This window comes from Diadema antillarum, unplaced genomic scaffold (genome assembly GCF_040938485.1).
Source record: "Diadema antillarum isolate AM-2024a unplaced genomic scaffold, OU_Dant_1.0 seq00000445_RagTag, whole genome shotgun sequence".
NCBI lineage: Eukaryota > Metazoa > Echinodermata > Echinoidea > Diadematoida > Diadematidae > Diadema > Diadema antillarum.
In genome coordinates this window covers 1414294-1431861 of record NW_027271419.1, presented here as the reverse complement: position 1 = coordinate 1431861, position 17568 = coordinate 1414294, and the positions used below count along the sequence as shown (strand labels likewise).

The 17568-nt window shown below is 37.5% G+C and overlaps 1 protein-coding gene across 1 annotated transcript in view; it reads right to left on the bottom strand.

Moving 5' to 3' along the window:
- LOC139732721 (unconventional myosin-X-like) overlaps positions 1 to 17568 on the bottom strand; it is a 206592-nt gene that overhangs the window by 79001 nt on the left and 110023 nt on the right. Inside the window, exons 8-15 of the mRNA XM_071643573.1 lie at positions 17434 to 17447; positions 16467 to 16551; positions 10809 to 10912; positions 8235 to 8364; positions 6918 to 7036; positions 6119 to 6265; positions 4893 to 5060; positions 1325 to 1417 (exon numbers count right to left, since the gene is read on the bottom strand). Of these exons, the coding sequence (XP_071499674.1) occupies positions 1325 to 1417; positions 4893 to 5060; positions 6119 to 6265; positions 6918 to 7036; positions 8235 to 8364; positions 10809 to 10912; positions 16467 to 16551; positions 17434 to 17447 (860 nt within the window). The remainder of the gene's footprint in view (positions 1 to 1324; positions 1418 to 4892; positions 5061 to 6118; positions 6266 to 6917; positions 7037 to 8234; positions 8365 to 10808; positions 10913 to 16466; positions 16552 to 17433; positions 17448 to 17568) is intronic.

Here is a 17568-nt window from a genome sequence, read left to right as displayed (position 1 = left end):
TATATTGTTTTCAGGATGGTTCAAGTGAGCACAAATTTAAAAAAAATCCACATCTTAAAACACTGCACATTTACAGTAAAGTGGATGATTAGTAGAAACAAAACACTGTTACAGAAGAAACTAGATATATCGCTACGGCGACTGATATGCCTCCGCCATAATGCATGGTTCTCCTAATAGGTCTATAGTACAATGTCTTGACAATGTGTGATGACAGTTTCACACAATTGGCAAAATATTAAAATGACAGGTTTGCCACAAATGCGCTAAATGTTCACTTTCCTAGAACTATGTTCAATTGGATGAATGATTAAAATGTCAGAGTGCAGGTATTTGGGGAACTGATGATTTTTACTTGACTTTTGACCCTTTATACAGTAAGTTTATGCATGGAGTAATTTTCACGGTATTGAGAAAAAGTATAATTTCAGTATCAAATGGGGAAATAGCATTATCTAAACCTGGCCTTTGACCTTTGACCTCACAGTTCCAAAGAGAATCACTGTTAGGTTGAACATACATAAATGTGTAAGTTTCATGATGATACCTTGAGTTACTTTTGAGATATGGAGGAAAAAGTGCAATTCAACACTTTCACTTGACCTTTGACCTTTTGACCTTTGACCTTTTGGCAAGAAACTTCCCACAGAATATATATCGGGTAATACATGCATACATCAAGTTAAAAAAAAAACCTTCAGGCATTGCATAAATATAAGGAAAGTAGTGATATTTTGAGGAGTTGACCTTGACCATTGACCCCTGACCTTTGAACCATGACCCCCAACTTCGCTAGATAATCACTGCCCATTGGAACAAGCATAAGTTCCATGAAGATACCTTGAACCATTTGCGAGATATGGAGAAAAACATGAATTTTCAACCTTTTTTTCACAAAATAACCTGTGACCTTTGACCTTTGAACCCGTGACCCTAAAATCCAAACAAAGTATTATCCCCCCAGGATATACCCTCATACCAAGTTTGATGTAAAATCACCACACGGTTCTTGAGATATCGTCAAAAACAAAACGGGACGGACGTACGGACGGACGGATGACCCGAAAACATAATGCCTCCGGCCACTTCGTTGGCGGAGGCATAAAAAATACAAGTGCACATTGCATTCATGTTGACATCAGAGTTAATAATTTTCCTTGTTGTTTAACTCACAAATAGAATAATAAATGGTGTATGCAGTATCCCAATGAGTATTTTTGGGGCACTGTTTAAAAGCACATTTGGTAATGCAGATGTCACAATTTTTTTTCATGAGGTATATGCACATAATTCAAACTTTGTCCCAAACATGGTAGATCATTACCTGATGTGTACTGTGTAGCTTGCTCAGCATGGTGGAATCTGTTCCTTTTGGGAAGCGACTCTCCTCGTCAATCAGAGAGAGGATACCAAGTTTCTATGGCAACAGAAAAATACACACACAAAAGATAAATACATCTGAATCAACTGAGCCCGACAACAAGTTCTACAAATGCTGTGAGATAATCAATTGGTAATACACAGACGTTTTGAAATTCCCTGCAACTGGCACTATATAAACATTTCTGTGTCTCTCTGCAAATGTGAGAAACATTTCCCTTAAAGCTTACTCCATACCCTGGGTAAGGAATTTCTAAAAAAGGTGATGAGGATGACAATGACTTATAAGGGTAATAACAACAACACAGGTAGGAGTAGCAGCAGAATAGGAATAAGAAGAAAAAAAGAAATAATAATAATAATAATACTAATAGACATCATCATCATCATATTAATTATAATAACAATAACAACAACGATTATAACAATAAAACATTATACCACCAATCGCAGTTTAAAGCAGACCTTTGTATTTTGTCACTTATTTTCTGTCCATTATAAAATATACCTTACATCAACAACAATAACGACAATTCCATTTCTCAAAGTGCAAAAACCTTTCTGAAAGTAATCTTTAATTTAAATGATAATATACTTTCCAATACTGTGAGGTAGTCAACAAGACAATAATGTCCTGGATCCTCCATCGTTTCCATGAAACTAAAACCGTATGTACGGAGCCAAGTCCTCAGCCACAAGAACCAAGGTTTTCCCCTATTCTTCTTGTTTTACTCTGTTTTGGTAATATCAAAGCTTCTGTTTTGCATTGGATCAGTACCAGTACAAAAGTTTAGTAACCCATCATACCAAGAAGTTCTTGGAAGTTTCTCGTTTTCATTGCAGTTTATTTGAATACTGATTTCCTTCTGCTGAGATAATGAGCTTGCAATTCTGCATGTACCAGTAGATGTACACATCCCTTCACATATGATTGCATGATATTTGGAAGGAAGAACAGGTGACGGGTGGTCTTGGTAGACAGGTTCGATATTGCAGCCATTTTGGCAGAGATATTCTCAATGTTCCTTTCACATTGTAGAACATGAACACATCCATACAAAAGCTATACACATGCAGACCCAGCACAAAAACTCTACTGACTGCTGTGATCTTTGAAGTACTGAAACAAAGTACAGTATCATGATACGTATTATATACACTATATATTTAAGGCATCATTGGACCATGTAACACCATACTCCCCTCAGCATAGATATCTGTATCAATCAGTCCTTCACAATATAATTTTATGGCCCTGTCATTGACTTTCACTTCTTTCATTGGTGCCAAGCAACCGGCAGTCGCCGTAAACAAACATTTCTTCGGTATAGTGGAACCACAATCATTAGTCACTGGTCAAGTGAATAGGTGGATGTTCTTTATTACATACATAATTTCTATACCTACAGGAAGTTTTGAAAGTGGTGGTCAGTGACAAGCAGTGAGTGGGTCAATAGGAGACTTGTAAGGTCATTTTATGACATCACCACCTCACCTAATTTGAATATAAGGTTGCTACTTATATCACTGGGTTTTTTTAAAATGATAACATGTGATACTTTCAAATTCCAAAGCTTTCTTATTTGGATATATCTACCATGATAAAACCTATATTACAATTCTATTCATTTGATTTTACTCTCTTCATTAAAGCAAACTGAACGTTCAATGGAAATAAAGTTTTACCCATCAAATTCTGACAAAAATTTTCATCTTGTCACCATTAAACAATGTCACAGCATATCTTTATTTTGAAGGAAAAAAATAGATGAAACCAGTTAATTCATCAAATCTGCATAAAATCAGAAGAAATTAAGACAAAAAGATGGTAATTTGAGATAGAAACTGGAACTTCTTCTAAAATGTGTTGGCAATCTGAGAATCATTAATAGCATTGTATTCATCTCAGCACTATACTGGCTGGTAATTCTAATTCTTTGTTGAATGTTAGTACTTATATGTTCACTATTTAGGCTTAACGTGTCTCTTCCGAGGACTCGCATGTCGAGTTGTTCTTTTTGCAGCATTATTCAAATCGTATGCTTACACCATATTGTCAACATTGCTAAATCAACTGTTCATACATTTGCAGAATGTGGTTGTCTGTTTATCACTATTTGTATTGAGAAGATTCTGTTATTGCCCCGGGTATTTTTGCCTTTCACTTTTGTTTTTCTTTATTTTGGTCCAACGTTGCATCCATGCTCCTCATCTGTATTTTTATACATTCTGTTCAGATTTTGGGACCTACGCTTAACAAGCTCGCTTTCAAGTAGCTTCCATCATATTTCTTTAGCATTATACATAGAGCTAAACTTACGAACATTGACCGCTATGTTTTATATGTTGACATCAACTTACTGTGCATCCAAGCCGGATATTATGATTCACTTCATTTTATTATATTTGATGTACATTCCTTCATTGAGAAATATGAAAATAGATTGAATAAGTTAGCAAGTAAAGAAAAGCTTTTGAAAAATTCTGCAGCCAAATCAAACAGTGGAAAATGGCCAAATCGGGCTCAAATGAATGGAAGGTTTTCTCCTGCTTTCAGATGAATAGAAATGTTGAATACTACACATTAAAATCAAAATATGACCCGCTACAACAAAATGATCCTAAAGTCGGGCGAGGTCGATTATTTGAAAATTGCATGACACAAATCCCTAATCTTTCTGCTTTAAATTGATATATAACACATCATATAAAAATAATCGGCTGCGGAGATATCGATGTTTAAAAGAGAGCATGTCGATACGTCTGGGAAATCACTGTTTCGAGAAAAGCGCCCTAAAAGTTCTCCTTGCGACGCAATCGCGATCAAGGGACACGCAAGTCAGTTTTCACCACTTGAAAATAGAAGGCAAGCCCTAGCAACCCCCGAAATGCTCATTCAAACACAGCGTCGGTGGTCTCCTCACCGACCAATCAGTGACCAGGATGGCAGGAGAAGCGGCTGGGCATAGCGCACCCCGCCAGCACGTACCAGTCGACTGGGCAGTGTGCGAGCATCACGCTTCGGTTAGCGGCAAGCAGCGAACTGACCAATGAGATCACTCTGGTCGTTGTTAGGGGCGGAGCCTATGTGTGGCGCTCACTCCAAATGTTCGAACCAGTTTCTGCGTCGTTGAAACGCCAAAAAAACATGGCCCAGAAAAACGCTATTTTTTGGTCTTTCCTTTCATCATTTTGCTTCAAAATTTCGACAGATGATAGAAGACATCTCAGACTCTAATAATATGTCAAATTCAGAAAATCTTAAGTTTTGACCAATTTTGATGCTCTGACTTCAAACTCGATTTTCACGGCTTTGACCGTGCGCGACTTTAGGACCATTTTGTTGTAGCGGGTCACAAATGATGCAGCATAAACCAAAGAAACATGATTTCTGGGACTCATATGGTTTAACCTGTTGGAAACTAGTCCTGAGTATACCTGGACAAGTATCTATGGGAAATGCATGTTAGAGCAAAATCAGCTCATCCTCAATGGATTAAAGGGAGTGTTACCTTCTCCACCAAGTCGAGACACTCCCCATTGTCCTGGTAAGCAATGTCCACCCATTCCAGACCCTCGGCTGCGTACTCGTGCTGCTCCAGCGAGAAGATGTGCTTGTTGAAGTACTCCTGGAGCTTCTCATTGGCGTAGTTGATGTTGAACTGCTCAAATCTGTTCACCTGGAAACAGTGTGACACGTAAGGTTGTTTTGGATTAAACCCTTTCTGCGTCAGGGACTTTGGACAATATGCAAAATGCTATCGGGTTTTGTGTGACAAATGGCATTCAATGCACACAACGTATTAAGGAATATACAGGTATGTCTGTTGAGTTATGGCACATCTTTGATTGCTGCAATCCACACATCTTGAATTTTCATCATCAGTAAAGCATCATTATTATCATCATTTTCATCACCATCATAATCATATCTACAATTACCACCTTACTTCCAGCATCAATGATATCACTATTCCAAATCATGTACATGTATATACACTGTACCTCAATGTGTCATTTTCATAACTATTTTCATCTTAGATAATTATCACTACTATTAGTGTGAGTCATGTAGTCTTCACTACCATCATCACCAACGGTACCACTATAATCTCCACAATTGTAAGGCATACAGTTATCATCATCAGTACCTCTTAACAACTCATCACTACCACCCATCATCAACTTCATCAACATTATCATTACCAAAACTAACATCATCATTTTCATCACCATCATTACTTTAATTACTAACATCATCAGTACGTTATCATGATTACCGTTAATCACAATCAAACATTATCATCATTTGCATCTCTGAAAATCAGTACTATCAACCATCATGACTTTACCATCATAAACATCATCATCATCATCATCAACATCATCATCATCATCATCTTCATCATCATCACCATCATCACCATCATCATCATCATCATCATCATCAACATCATCATCATCACCACCATCATCACTGTGCCATGATTAAGTGTATTCAATCATTATTCAAACACCAGTATCATCAGTATATCAACCATAGTCAATATCACCATCATCACTGCTACAATCAACATCATCATCATTTTCACCATCATCAATATAGTACCCAATATATCAACAAAGCATCACAAACCATCTCAAAAATAGCTATGACCACCACTAAACCTGACTTTCCCACAATCCCACATCCTGTATGTAATATTACAACAACATCTGTATGTAATATTACCCCTACCTCAAAGTTTTCGAAACCAAAGATGTCGAGGACGCCGATGGAGCAGTAAGTGCCGAAGCCCTTGATGCGGTTGTTGATCTTTTGTATGATCCATCGGAAGCACTGAGCATACAGCTTCATGGCAAGAGAATCTCTGGAGTCAGCCGCCTGGTGAGATGGACAAAATGGTTGAAATTTTCATAAGGATTTATTTAACCTATCAAAGGAGTAAAACATAACAGCAAATGGCAGAATTGTGTTTTACTTTGCAAATGTGTTAAAATTTTTACAATACATATATATATAAAGTCAAATTCTGTTCACTTTTCTATAAAAACATGACCAAGACAGTACCATATTACATTGCAATTGTTCATAGGGTGATTATTGACGTTCATCTTTGTCATCATTTACAGATATGGTCTAAACAAATTCAGAAGTCAAGACACTTTTTTTAAACCTTATTTCTCAATATCAAAACTATAATACCAGAGTATTTCTCACCACAAAGATGGTAATGCACAAAGAGTGAGGTGATAATATTCTTGACAAACCTGGTCTATCTAGGGTTTTTTTTTTCTATCTCCTGAAAGAAATACCCTATAGTTCTATCATTTTATATGTATATGGCAAATAGTACTAATTTTATCCAGTATACACTACATTTTCATTATCATGACAACAAGAGGTTAACAATTCTGAAGTAGTAAATTGCTGATATTAAAGGATATTATTGTTATGAGATTTCTATGGAAGGGAAGCAGGGACATGATCATGATGGGTTGAGAGTTTAGAGTGTTGCCAATTTGAGGATCTGTACCTGATCCAGGTCAAGAGGAGTACTGATGACCTCTCCCCTGAGTTCCCTGGTCTTCTGGGTGAGGGCGTCGTTCAGTTGGTATTCATCCACGCTTAGCAGGTGCGCAACTGTCTCCAGGTCTGAAGAAGACATACAATGTACCAACAAACAAACAATCATGATTGTGTGTCTACTGAAACAATCTGCATCAATTTTGAGAACTTAATACTGAAAGCAGCAAACTGCAATGTGCAATTGTATGTGACCCGCTACAACAAAAGGATCCAAAAGTCAGGGGAGGTCTATTTTCTGAAAATGACATGACATTATTCTCTTCCTTTTCCATTTCCATTTCACATGTAACACAACTCATAAAAGCACTTGGTGGTGGAGATATCAATGATTTTATGAGAGTACATATGTCCAGTGGTCTAGGAAATCAGCGTTTTGAGAAAACCACCTTCAAAGTTTTCCTTCCGATGCAATCCTGATCAAGGGGAGGTAAAACAGTTTTCACCACTTGACAACGGAAGGTATACTCCTAGCAACCTCAGCGTTGTTCATTCAAGCTTTAATAGTGCCAGTGATCTACGCATGACCAAGCATTAAGCAGGATGCCATGCACTGACCAATAAGATCACTCCGTCATTGCTAAGGGCAGAGTATATATGAGGTGCTAACTCCAAATCTTCGAACATGTTTCTCTTGCGTTGAAAGTCGGAAAATCATGACTCAGAAAAATGCTAATTTCTTGCCTTTCCTTTGTTCATTTAGCTTCAAAATTTCAGTAGATGATAGTCGAAACATCAAACTACAAAGTCATGTCAAAAACAGAAAATTGCTGAACTGATCAGATTGACACTTGGGCAATCAGAGAGCAATCATCTTTGAACTGTTTGATGTATGTACCTCATACAATAGAAATATGAAAAGAAATAACTTCTCTCAAGTTTCTTGTGAACATGCATTGTTACAATGTATGTATCATTCCTTTCATTTATTCTACCTTTAGCATTGAACAGCAGTTACACTCAAGCATACATCATACCTCACAGGCAGATGTACACAAACAAATTTAGTAAATGAATAACTTTGCACTCAAATAAATTATCTATCAAATAAATGATGAATCCACCAATTACTGACACAATATACTCATCAATCAATTAATAATCACATATATATTAAAGCACATAAATGAGTAAAAAAAAGTCCATAAGTATGTGAATTGATAAACTCTTATTCCCACTCTATCCCAATGGCAAAGTTGGGTCAGATCCACATTTTGAAATATGGTTTGAAAATCTCATTTTGTGTTATTCCATCATTCATCCTCACCGCTCATGTTCTCCACTTGGGCCCCGCCTGCCGTGATGAACTTGACATTGCCGAGATGCAGGATGGCGGCCAGGAGCTGGAACACATCCTTGACATTTTCCTGAGAGAATTCCATCACACCCATAGCTTCCTACAACGCAAAGAGTATTCAAGGGAAAGAAAAATGGTCAGAGATCAGAAGCAGTTTTTGATCCATCCACTTGCGTCTAACAGCATCCATTCCCAGGGGCGGATCTAGCTTTTAACTAAAGAGGGGGATTTGACCCAATGATGATGGGTGATGACAAGCAAGCAAAAAAAAAAAATCTTTACATTTTTTTTCCTTTGCTGCCACCGGCCAGTTATCTCCCCAAATCCGCTAAAAAGGAGAAAAAAAAGGAGCCCAAAGGGGGGGGGGGGGGGGGGGGGGGGGGGGGGGTTAAAACCACTAAACCCCTCAAAAACAAAGAAAAACAAAAAAGGTTACCCAAGGGGATTTAATCCGCCTAAACGCCCCCTGTAGATCCCCCACTGTTTCCTATTGATTTCTGTGATGCTGCACTTGATTTATCTACACTGTGCTTTGCGCATTAATCTGTGCTCATGTGCTCCTAAATCAACCACTGATGAATATGGATTACATCATCTTTCAAATGCCTTCACGGCTGATGCACTGCTTTATTGGTTTCACCCCACTGGTTGCTACAGTACTCTCTTCAAGGTGATATTAAATTCTGACAGTAATTTGTCATCAGTTAAAAGGTCACAGAAGACATACATATTTGAAATCCAAATATGAATATTTTCCTGGTAAAATAAATGGATAAAAACAAGAGAACAATGAACTTCTGTTCTAACTTGTCTTTCTTTAACATCACTGCTTAAGTTTTTGACTCATCAACCATATGCTACTCATAATAAAACTCAAATAGTCACATTCAAGATACATGCATTGCGATGTTGACTGGGTAGTTTGTTTCTTTGTTTTTTGAACCAATCGTCCTCATGGAAACGTATCTACCTGAGTAATTACTCACAAATCAGCAGTGCATATGGAGCCTCTCACCATGCAAACTTTCCAAGAACATCAAATTAAATCAATTCACAGAGATGTACATGAATATTCAGCAGACAAAATGCACATCGTATGCAATAGATTTAATGCACTCAAACAGATTGGAGAGATATTGATATAGGGATATCCCACTTCCCCAGGGAGTGGGTTTATAGTCTTAAGCTCGGTTTGAACAGAGCTTACTGCCACAACAACATCAGGAGAACGAACTTCCTCGCCTTGGGCAATACAACAGCAGGAGAAAGTGAGGGGTACTGCTTTAACCCATAGAGGATGGACTAATTTTGCTACAACATGTATTTTCCATAGACACTTGCCCGAGTATACTCGAGACTCGTCCTCAACGGGCTAATAGACACACACCAAAAATCCTCTCCGGTTAGGTTTCTATAAAGAAGGTGTGTCCACTGATGCAACTACCCCACCCATTGGCCAGCGCCGCATGTCTGTATAAAGCAAAACATGTTTACACTCATTGATCTCAACTACGTGTACATAGAGATCAGTGGTTAAGATACAATCCATGCACATGATCAGCGTGCGGTGTCAATCATTCTCTGTCTGCAATGTTGCAAAGGAGTGTTGAGTGCATCAAAGGAAAGTTTACCCCAGTGGCGTTCTAGTGGAAGGGTTACCCGGGGACTAGCGGGGTAATGTCAGGGTAATGTTGCGGTAAGAATTTGGCAAAAGTTACCGCGACAACATCCGAGCAACATTTTGTGGGGACTGTTTTAACAGGCAGGGTTACAAAAAAGGTTACCTGGACGCTACCCGGGTATTGTCACAGCAACAAAGTTCTGTATCAAAAAAGGATGACATAATTTTTGTTGAGATGGCCGGCTCCAGGTTTCCAACTATTTTGTGAGAAACCTCTTGTGAAATATGACTGGGCATATAATTCTAAAAAGAATTCAAAATTTATTTGATGAATATTAGTTTTAAAATGGCTGAGATATCTAAAACAATCCTAATAAAAGGTGGGTCCGGACCCACCTTTTATTAGGATCACTTTGCTTTATGGCTCGGTCACAAATACCATTACGAACTGCTACGAACGCCGTACAAACGTCGCACAAACAATTTTTAGACAATTTCGTAAGATCTTCTTAAGAAGGCCGTACGAAACCAGCGTTCGTAGACCGTTCGTAAGTTCGTAGCCTGGTCGATGGTCTTGTCCAAGAATTTATTTTTTAAGTTCGTACGAAACACTCTCTCCGTATTAAAGGCAGAAGTACAAACTCCAGAATTCGTACGAACAGTGACATTCGTATAAACGCATCGTTCGTACGAACCTTTGTGACCGTAGCTTTACTTTGTTTTTAGATACAAAGTATCTCAGTCATTTCAAAACCAATTTTCAGAAAATAAACATTGAATTCCTCTTAGAATTGTACGCTCTTTAATCTTTCATCAGTGGTTTTGTAATTGTCTCGCAAAAAGTTGAAAGCTGAATCCCCATCTCAACCAAAACTATATCATCCCTTTAAAATGGGTCTTTTAAAAAAAGGTTATGTCCAGACCTTGATCTTGGCATAGTTGCCCTTGTCATCCAGGGAATCATCCCATGTGCAGCCGCTCTGGTTCAGGTAGTGGTACCTCCCGATGTCTCCCAGACGGAGCTCTCCTAGAAGGACAAACAAAGAGAATACAGGACATGAATCTCAAGGTGTGGGTATAAGCAGCACTAGTAGACAAATAACAATCACAGAAGCTTAAGTGATTATCATACAGTAATGATACTAAATTATGATTATTATGATGACAAAACCATGAGGCATACAATTCTATGGATAAAAGCTGGAATGGAGCCGACAATTCCTCTTCTTGTTTGGTATTTAACCCATTGAGGACAGACTGATTTTGCTACAACACTCATTTCCCACAAACATCTGCCCGAGTATACTCGGGACTCATCCTCAACAGGTTAAAAGTGGGTAGTACATATGACTGCAGGCATACTTTTACAATTTAAAGGAATGGTATACTTAAGTGGATTCAGATTTTAACTTTTTGTGAGATGTTTAAAAACCACTTTAAGAAATAGCAAAGAGCATACATTTCTAACAGGAAGCAATAGTTACTGTAACACGAGGAATTTTCGTGTGCACTTTAATTTCGCGAATTTCGCGAGCGCCAAGATTCGCGAAATTAAAATGCACGCGAAAGTTCTTGTTTACACTATATTGATTAAGCGCTAGTGGCACTTCGCGAAAATTTCATGCCGCGAAAAAGGCTGTCTGCTCCAATTCGCGAAAATTTCATGCCGCGAATATATCATGTTTTACAGTAACTTGATGATAAACAGTTTTGAAATGGCTGAGATATCCAAAAACAACATTGTCCTAATAATAAGTGGGACCCACCATTTATTAGGCCCACTTTGTTTTACTCTGTTTTAGAATATCTCAGCCATTTCAAAACCGATAATCATCAAATAAACTGTTAATTCCTCCTAAAGTTGTATGCTCTTTAACATTTCATATAAGTTAAAATCCAAATCCCCATCTCAACCAAAACTATATCATCCCTTTAAGAAGCTTCTGATTACACTGTATATGCAAACAAAACATGTACGCATTATCATACAAAATGCAGAGCAAATGGGGGAAAAAGAAACCCTCAATATCTTTACACCTCCACGGTCAAAAGATTCTACATGAAATATATTACTCAAGATTAAAAAGTCGACCATAGCAGCAGAAAGTCACAAGAACTTACAACCTCCTGCCGCTAAAACTCTAATCTTGAGAGGACTCTTGACCTTAAAAAGTGCTTTGTCCCATTATTAAAAAGAAGAAAAACATTTGAATTTTTTCCATCATTTGACAAGTCAGAAGGCTACACACTGAGATGAGATAGTGGAGTTGTCCTTGTTCTCTCTCTCTCTCTCTCTTTCCATCTCTTTCTCTATTTCCCCTAGGGGAAAGGGGAATCTATTGTGATGGAACATTACAAAGCCCATTAAGTAATCTTAAACTTGAATGGAAGGGCCTAATTCAATGTTCAGTTTCCATAAATAATATCATTTCCCGGGGGAGGTGGAACGTAATGCAATTTGCCCACTTACATATGTTCAGCTCGTAGATTTGGGGCTTCCACTTTGTATGTTGAAAAGTGATTATGAGGTTAGGCTAATTCCATTACCCCTGATACTGAAAAGACCAGTTTTTATGCTTACAGTGCAGCACAGCCCACCCAACCTTGATGCGCTAATCCGCTAATTTCCAGATGTTCGGTATATGCTGTATGAAGACACAGTTGATGCTATATGTGTTGCCATGAACTAAAATGGAATTATATTTCAATATCATGGAGTAAAAGGTATAAAAAGCAGGGAAGAGATAGATTTCTTTAGAGTTTTCAAAACCATCTTACTTTGCTTGCTTGCTGCAAGCTTTTTCAATTGTTCACTTTATTTACATTTTTTTTTTTTGAGGGGGGCGGGTGATAGGATGGACACATCATGGCATATTGTGAGTATACTACTGTCTCAGCTTTTGCTGTATTTTATTCTACATGTTTTTATCTTTCTTTGGAAACGAATAATTAGATAGCTGCAAAGGGAATGTGTAGTGTAACTGTACTACAAGGCAATATTCAAAATGAAGAAAATTAATGATACGGGGGGGGGGGGGGATCGTTAAGATGAAAGAATGTGGAACCACTATGTCAACAAGACAACAAGACAGACAGACAGACATACAGACAGACAGACATTAACGGGCGTACTGCAAGAGATCATACAAGGGTCATTAACATTCAGGACACGTAAAGTTGATACAGGAGTAGTGTGCCGGTACTTTTTTTTTCGAGGCAGAAAACAAAATCGACCACACAAAAGCTCCTAGAATGAAAGGCTCGGGGAGATGAACCGCTTCGCGTAATTGCCCACCAATCAGCCATTATAACACCGTCCTAAAGACTTTCAGGCTTTAACGGTCCTTGGTATTTACCATTCATCTGCCGAATATTGGCCATTTAGTCAGGCACATAAGACAGTATGATGCATACTTCTTTTTGTTGTGGTTGATAGATTGAGAGAGAGAGAGAGAGAGAAAGATAGGGTTGAAAATGAAACCACTCCATCACGCTTGTGATGGTAGCCTCATTTCAAGGATCTACTTTCAATGAATTGCCTGCATCCATGAAGATGGATCCAAGGTGAGTGATTTAAGGTATTGTTTATTGTATACATCATAGAGTCTTAATGTTCGCGAATCAGGACTTCCCTACGATCTCGCGAGTGGTTAAATTTGCGACATGGAGTACCGTACTGAATGGAGAAATGTACAAGTGTGTGTCACATTCATATCAGGATCAGAGTCATTATTTTCGCATGTCTTTAATTTCACACATAGCACCAGAGTCGCGAAATTTGTGAAAATAAAAACCTTGTGAAATATTCAGGATATACAGTATGATTGGGAGCAGTGATTTAAAAAATGTTCGAGTTATCACATTTGATGCATATGTGTATGTTAGTAATTGTATCACAAAACATCCTATCATATAACAATTTTACAATAAATCCTAAAATATAAGGAGTTATCACTATTTGTCACCTAATTACTTTATACGCCAAATATTTTGTGAAGTTTTTATTTTCGCGAATTTCGCGAATCAGGTGCTATTCGCGAAATTAAAGACACGCAAAAATATTGACTCTGATCCCAATGTGAATGTGATATACGCATGTACATTTCTCAGTACAGGACTCCACAATCGCGAATTTAACCGCTTGCGAAATCGTCGGGAATTCCTGATTCACAAAAATTTAGAAATATATGGCATTTACAGTATCCTAACACTATAGTATATTTACGATGAAAGTCTGAAAATACAGATGAAAAATTCTCAGAGGAAAGGAAGAAGCTTGTAATGTCTTATCAGTGTTAAACAGTTCAGTATGAGTGTACACTGGAATGAGACTGGGAGTGGAAAGATCATTTGCATTCATGTGTGCCGGCGAAATATTCTGACAATTACCAACACATTGGAGTTTGGTGTAATTTGTGCAGAAAATTTCCATAATTTGATTGTACACTGTTGTGTCATTATATCTGTCCAGTATTGACTTAAATGAGTCAGTTATGTCTGTCCCATTCCTTGCGTGGAATTACTAATAAATGACTAATAGTCACAGTGCATAATTACAACATGTATTTCCCATGGTTAATCACACGTAATTACATATTCATCTAATGGATGAAGTAGAATTTTAAACTTTCATCATAAAAGGAAGGCAAATGTGTAGGCAGACTTGTTTAAAGTGTCTGGAAACATCGCACTGCTGTCTAGTGCGTCTGCACTGTTGCCGGGAGCTACTCCTCCAATGCGGACTTCGCATCGCAGGACGTAGGACCCTCCCTCAACAATGTTATGCAAGCCGGCTTTAATTACTTAATGCAGCTGACGTGGGAATTAGCGCGGCGATAGAGTCCATCCGGACGCGAGAGTGGCATGGAAAGATGACCACACGAGGGAGTTAAAGAATAAAGCAGGAAAAAAAAACAACACTCTGTCAGCGCCTGTCTCTCTCTCTCTGAGTCACAAGGATTATGAATATTCAAATTGGCAACAAATTATATGTTCCCCCATGAGAGTTCTTCCACTCTGTGTGGGGGGCATTCTTGGCTGCAGGGGGGTAAAGAAATACACTAAATGTAGCTGGTTTGTTACAGGGAGACAGTGCATGATGTCCAACAAAATGTAAATCTCTGTGCATATACATACAAGAATGATAATCTTTGCTTTGATAAATGGGCTCTCAAAATGTTTAAAAAATGTTTGGGTTGTAATAAGATTGGAATTTTAGGGATGCATCCTCACTAAAATGCACACACCCATACAGAAGTTTTCTCTGATGGATCAGATTCTATAGGTTAGTCAATTTACAGCATTGGATATCCTGTCCTATACTGAACACAGTCTTGAACAGATTAATTGTGACCGTGCACCTCAAAACGAACATAAAGTCGCACACACTGATTTTGTGTGAGGACTGAAAATAAGTGAAATGGGTCAACGTAGCCGAACTTGACTTTTTCATATTTTCTGAAAGAGCGGGTCTTCTTTTACATTATGCTAAAATTTGGTATCATAAAACGGGCAGGAAAGTATGATTTTTAGCAGTTTATCTCGAACATTTTTGGTAGAATAGTGTGATTATGTGTGTCTTCAGAATCCCTTTTTCATTTCTGAAAAACCTTGTCCACACTCTTCACTTTCAACTCTAATAACTTTTGAAAGGATAATGCTACTGCTTTGAAAGTTGGCATTAATTATGGACAGAATATGTTAATGAGGCATGCTAAATTTCAATTTAATCTGATAATCCCTTCATTGTTGTCACTCTGGTGGTTTACTTCCTGTTTTTTTGTCCCATTCATCGCACAGCCAGCACGGTTTGGTAAAGATTAAGCGCTTGAATAGACACTGTACTTCAGAGCCTCTTTTCTCAGTTCACACTTTCCTGAGTTTGTGATTTCTTTCCAATATTTAGATAGGTTAGGAGAGTCCATTTTATTTGAGTTATACATCATTTTAAAGCTTAAAGTCTGCTCTTTCAGAATATAGTCTTAACTAAAAATTCATGTCTGGCGACTTTTTGTTTGTTTTGAGGTGCACTGTCACAATTAGGAACTGACTGTCACATACAGAGTCTATAAAACACATATTCATTATAAAAATGCCAAATAAAACACTTTCACTAAAACTGATGAGATTTAATGAGGATGTGAATGATGTACTGGTACATGAGCTCCGGTAATGATGAGGAAAACACAAAGTTCTGTAATCTTTTCGTAATACTACAGATTGTACTACTAAGTTATTTTGACTGCTATTATCAAGATTTTTGCCTATCTGTTATCATTAATATCATCATCATCATCATCATCGTCACCATCATCACCATCATCACCATCATCACCATCCTCATCCAGATCACTATGATTATTGATTATGATTATTATTGATATTATCATAATCATTATCATCACAATTATTATTATTGCATTATCACCACTATCATGATCATCACCATCATTATCATCATCACCACCATCGATTTTACAAATAGAAAATGCTATCATCAAATGTGATTGACAAGAAGAGATTGTGAAGGCAACATAGAGAATACAGATGATCTCTTTGAGGTTAAAAGAATGGAGCTTTACCTCTCAGCTGTGGATCTATGCCGGCAAGCATACAGTAGAAAATGTGATAGTTCCTCTCCTGTGGATTCTGCCCGACGACTCGATTCTGCCACATGGGAGTGGGATAAAATATTAACAAATGTGAGTGAAGAGATTTTTGGATGTGAAATTATGCAACTGCACACACACGCACACTCTCTCTCTACACTAATCATGCTACAAAGGATTATAGACATCACTAAACTCAGAATAGACATAGCTTGGTGTGTCTTGGTGTGATTCTATTCCTAAAAATTAGCAATTAAAAAGAAAGACAGATATCAATTAAGTGGCTTTCCTTCAATTCTATTTTGTAGAAACTTGTGAATTGCAACAATTCAAAAAACACAGCATGCTTCTAATTTTGGGTTTCCTTTATTATCACTAGAGTCACAAAAATAGAGTACATATGAGAAGATGTAAAGCATCGGTGTAGTTCACTGACGTCCACATTCATGAAATATTCAGTTTCAAGATGCGCAATGCCACCACCACTAAAGCACTTCACCTTGAATTGGATTCTATTAAATAATCTAATATCAGTTTTCGCATACCAGTACTTTGTATAACTACATTCACATGTGATGTAGCATATCATTATGTACACACACAAGCAGCCTGCATTAAGGTAGCCTGTGTATACAGACAGTCTGCTCACATAAAAAATTAGATTTTTCTCTTGAAAGATGGTCTTCATTTTGACATTAGCCTTCTAAACATTAAAGATAAATTCAAAACATTGTCTTGATCATAATATTGTGTTAATTCTGTTGATGTATATAAATGCTGACTAGAGAAAAACGAAACATTCAATTTCATGTTATATCTAGGGAAGCTAACAGGTCAACAGATCTTTTTTTTTTTCTTTTGTAGAATTCATCAGTAGGTTATCATACATGCAGTTGTTTCTCTTTATTGGAAAAAAAAATGTTTTTTAAAGATTACTCACCTTTTCAAGCAGGTCTGAATTATTGAGAATTAGCAGGAAGTTAAGGTACTAAAACAAACAAACGAGTGCACACTGAATTATAGAACAGGTGTTGTATCTTCACTGGGATCCATTACTGTATATATCATTACAGCA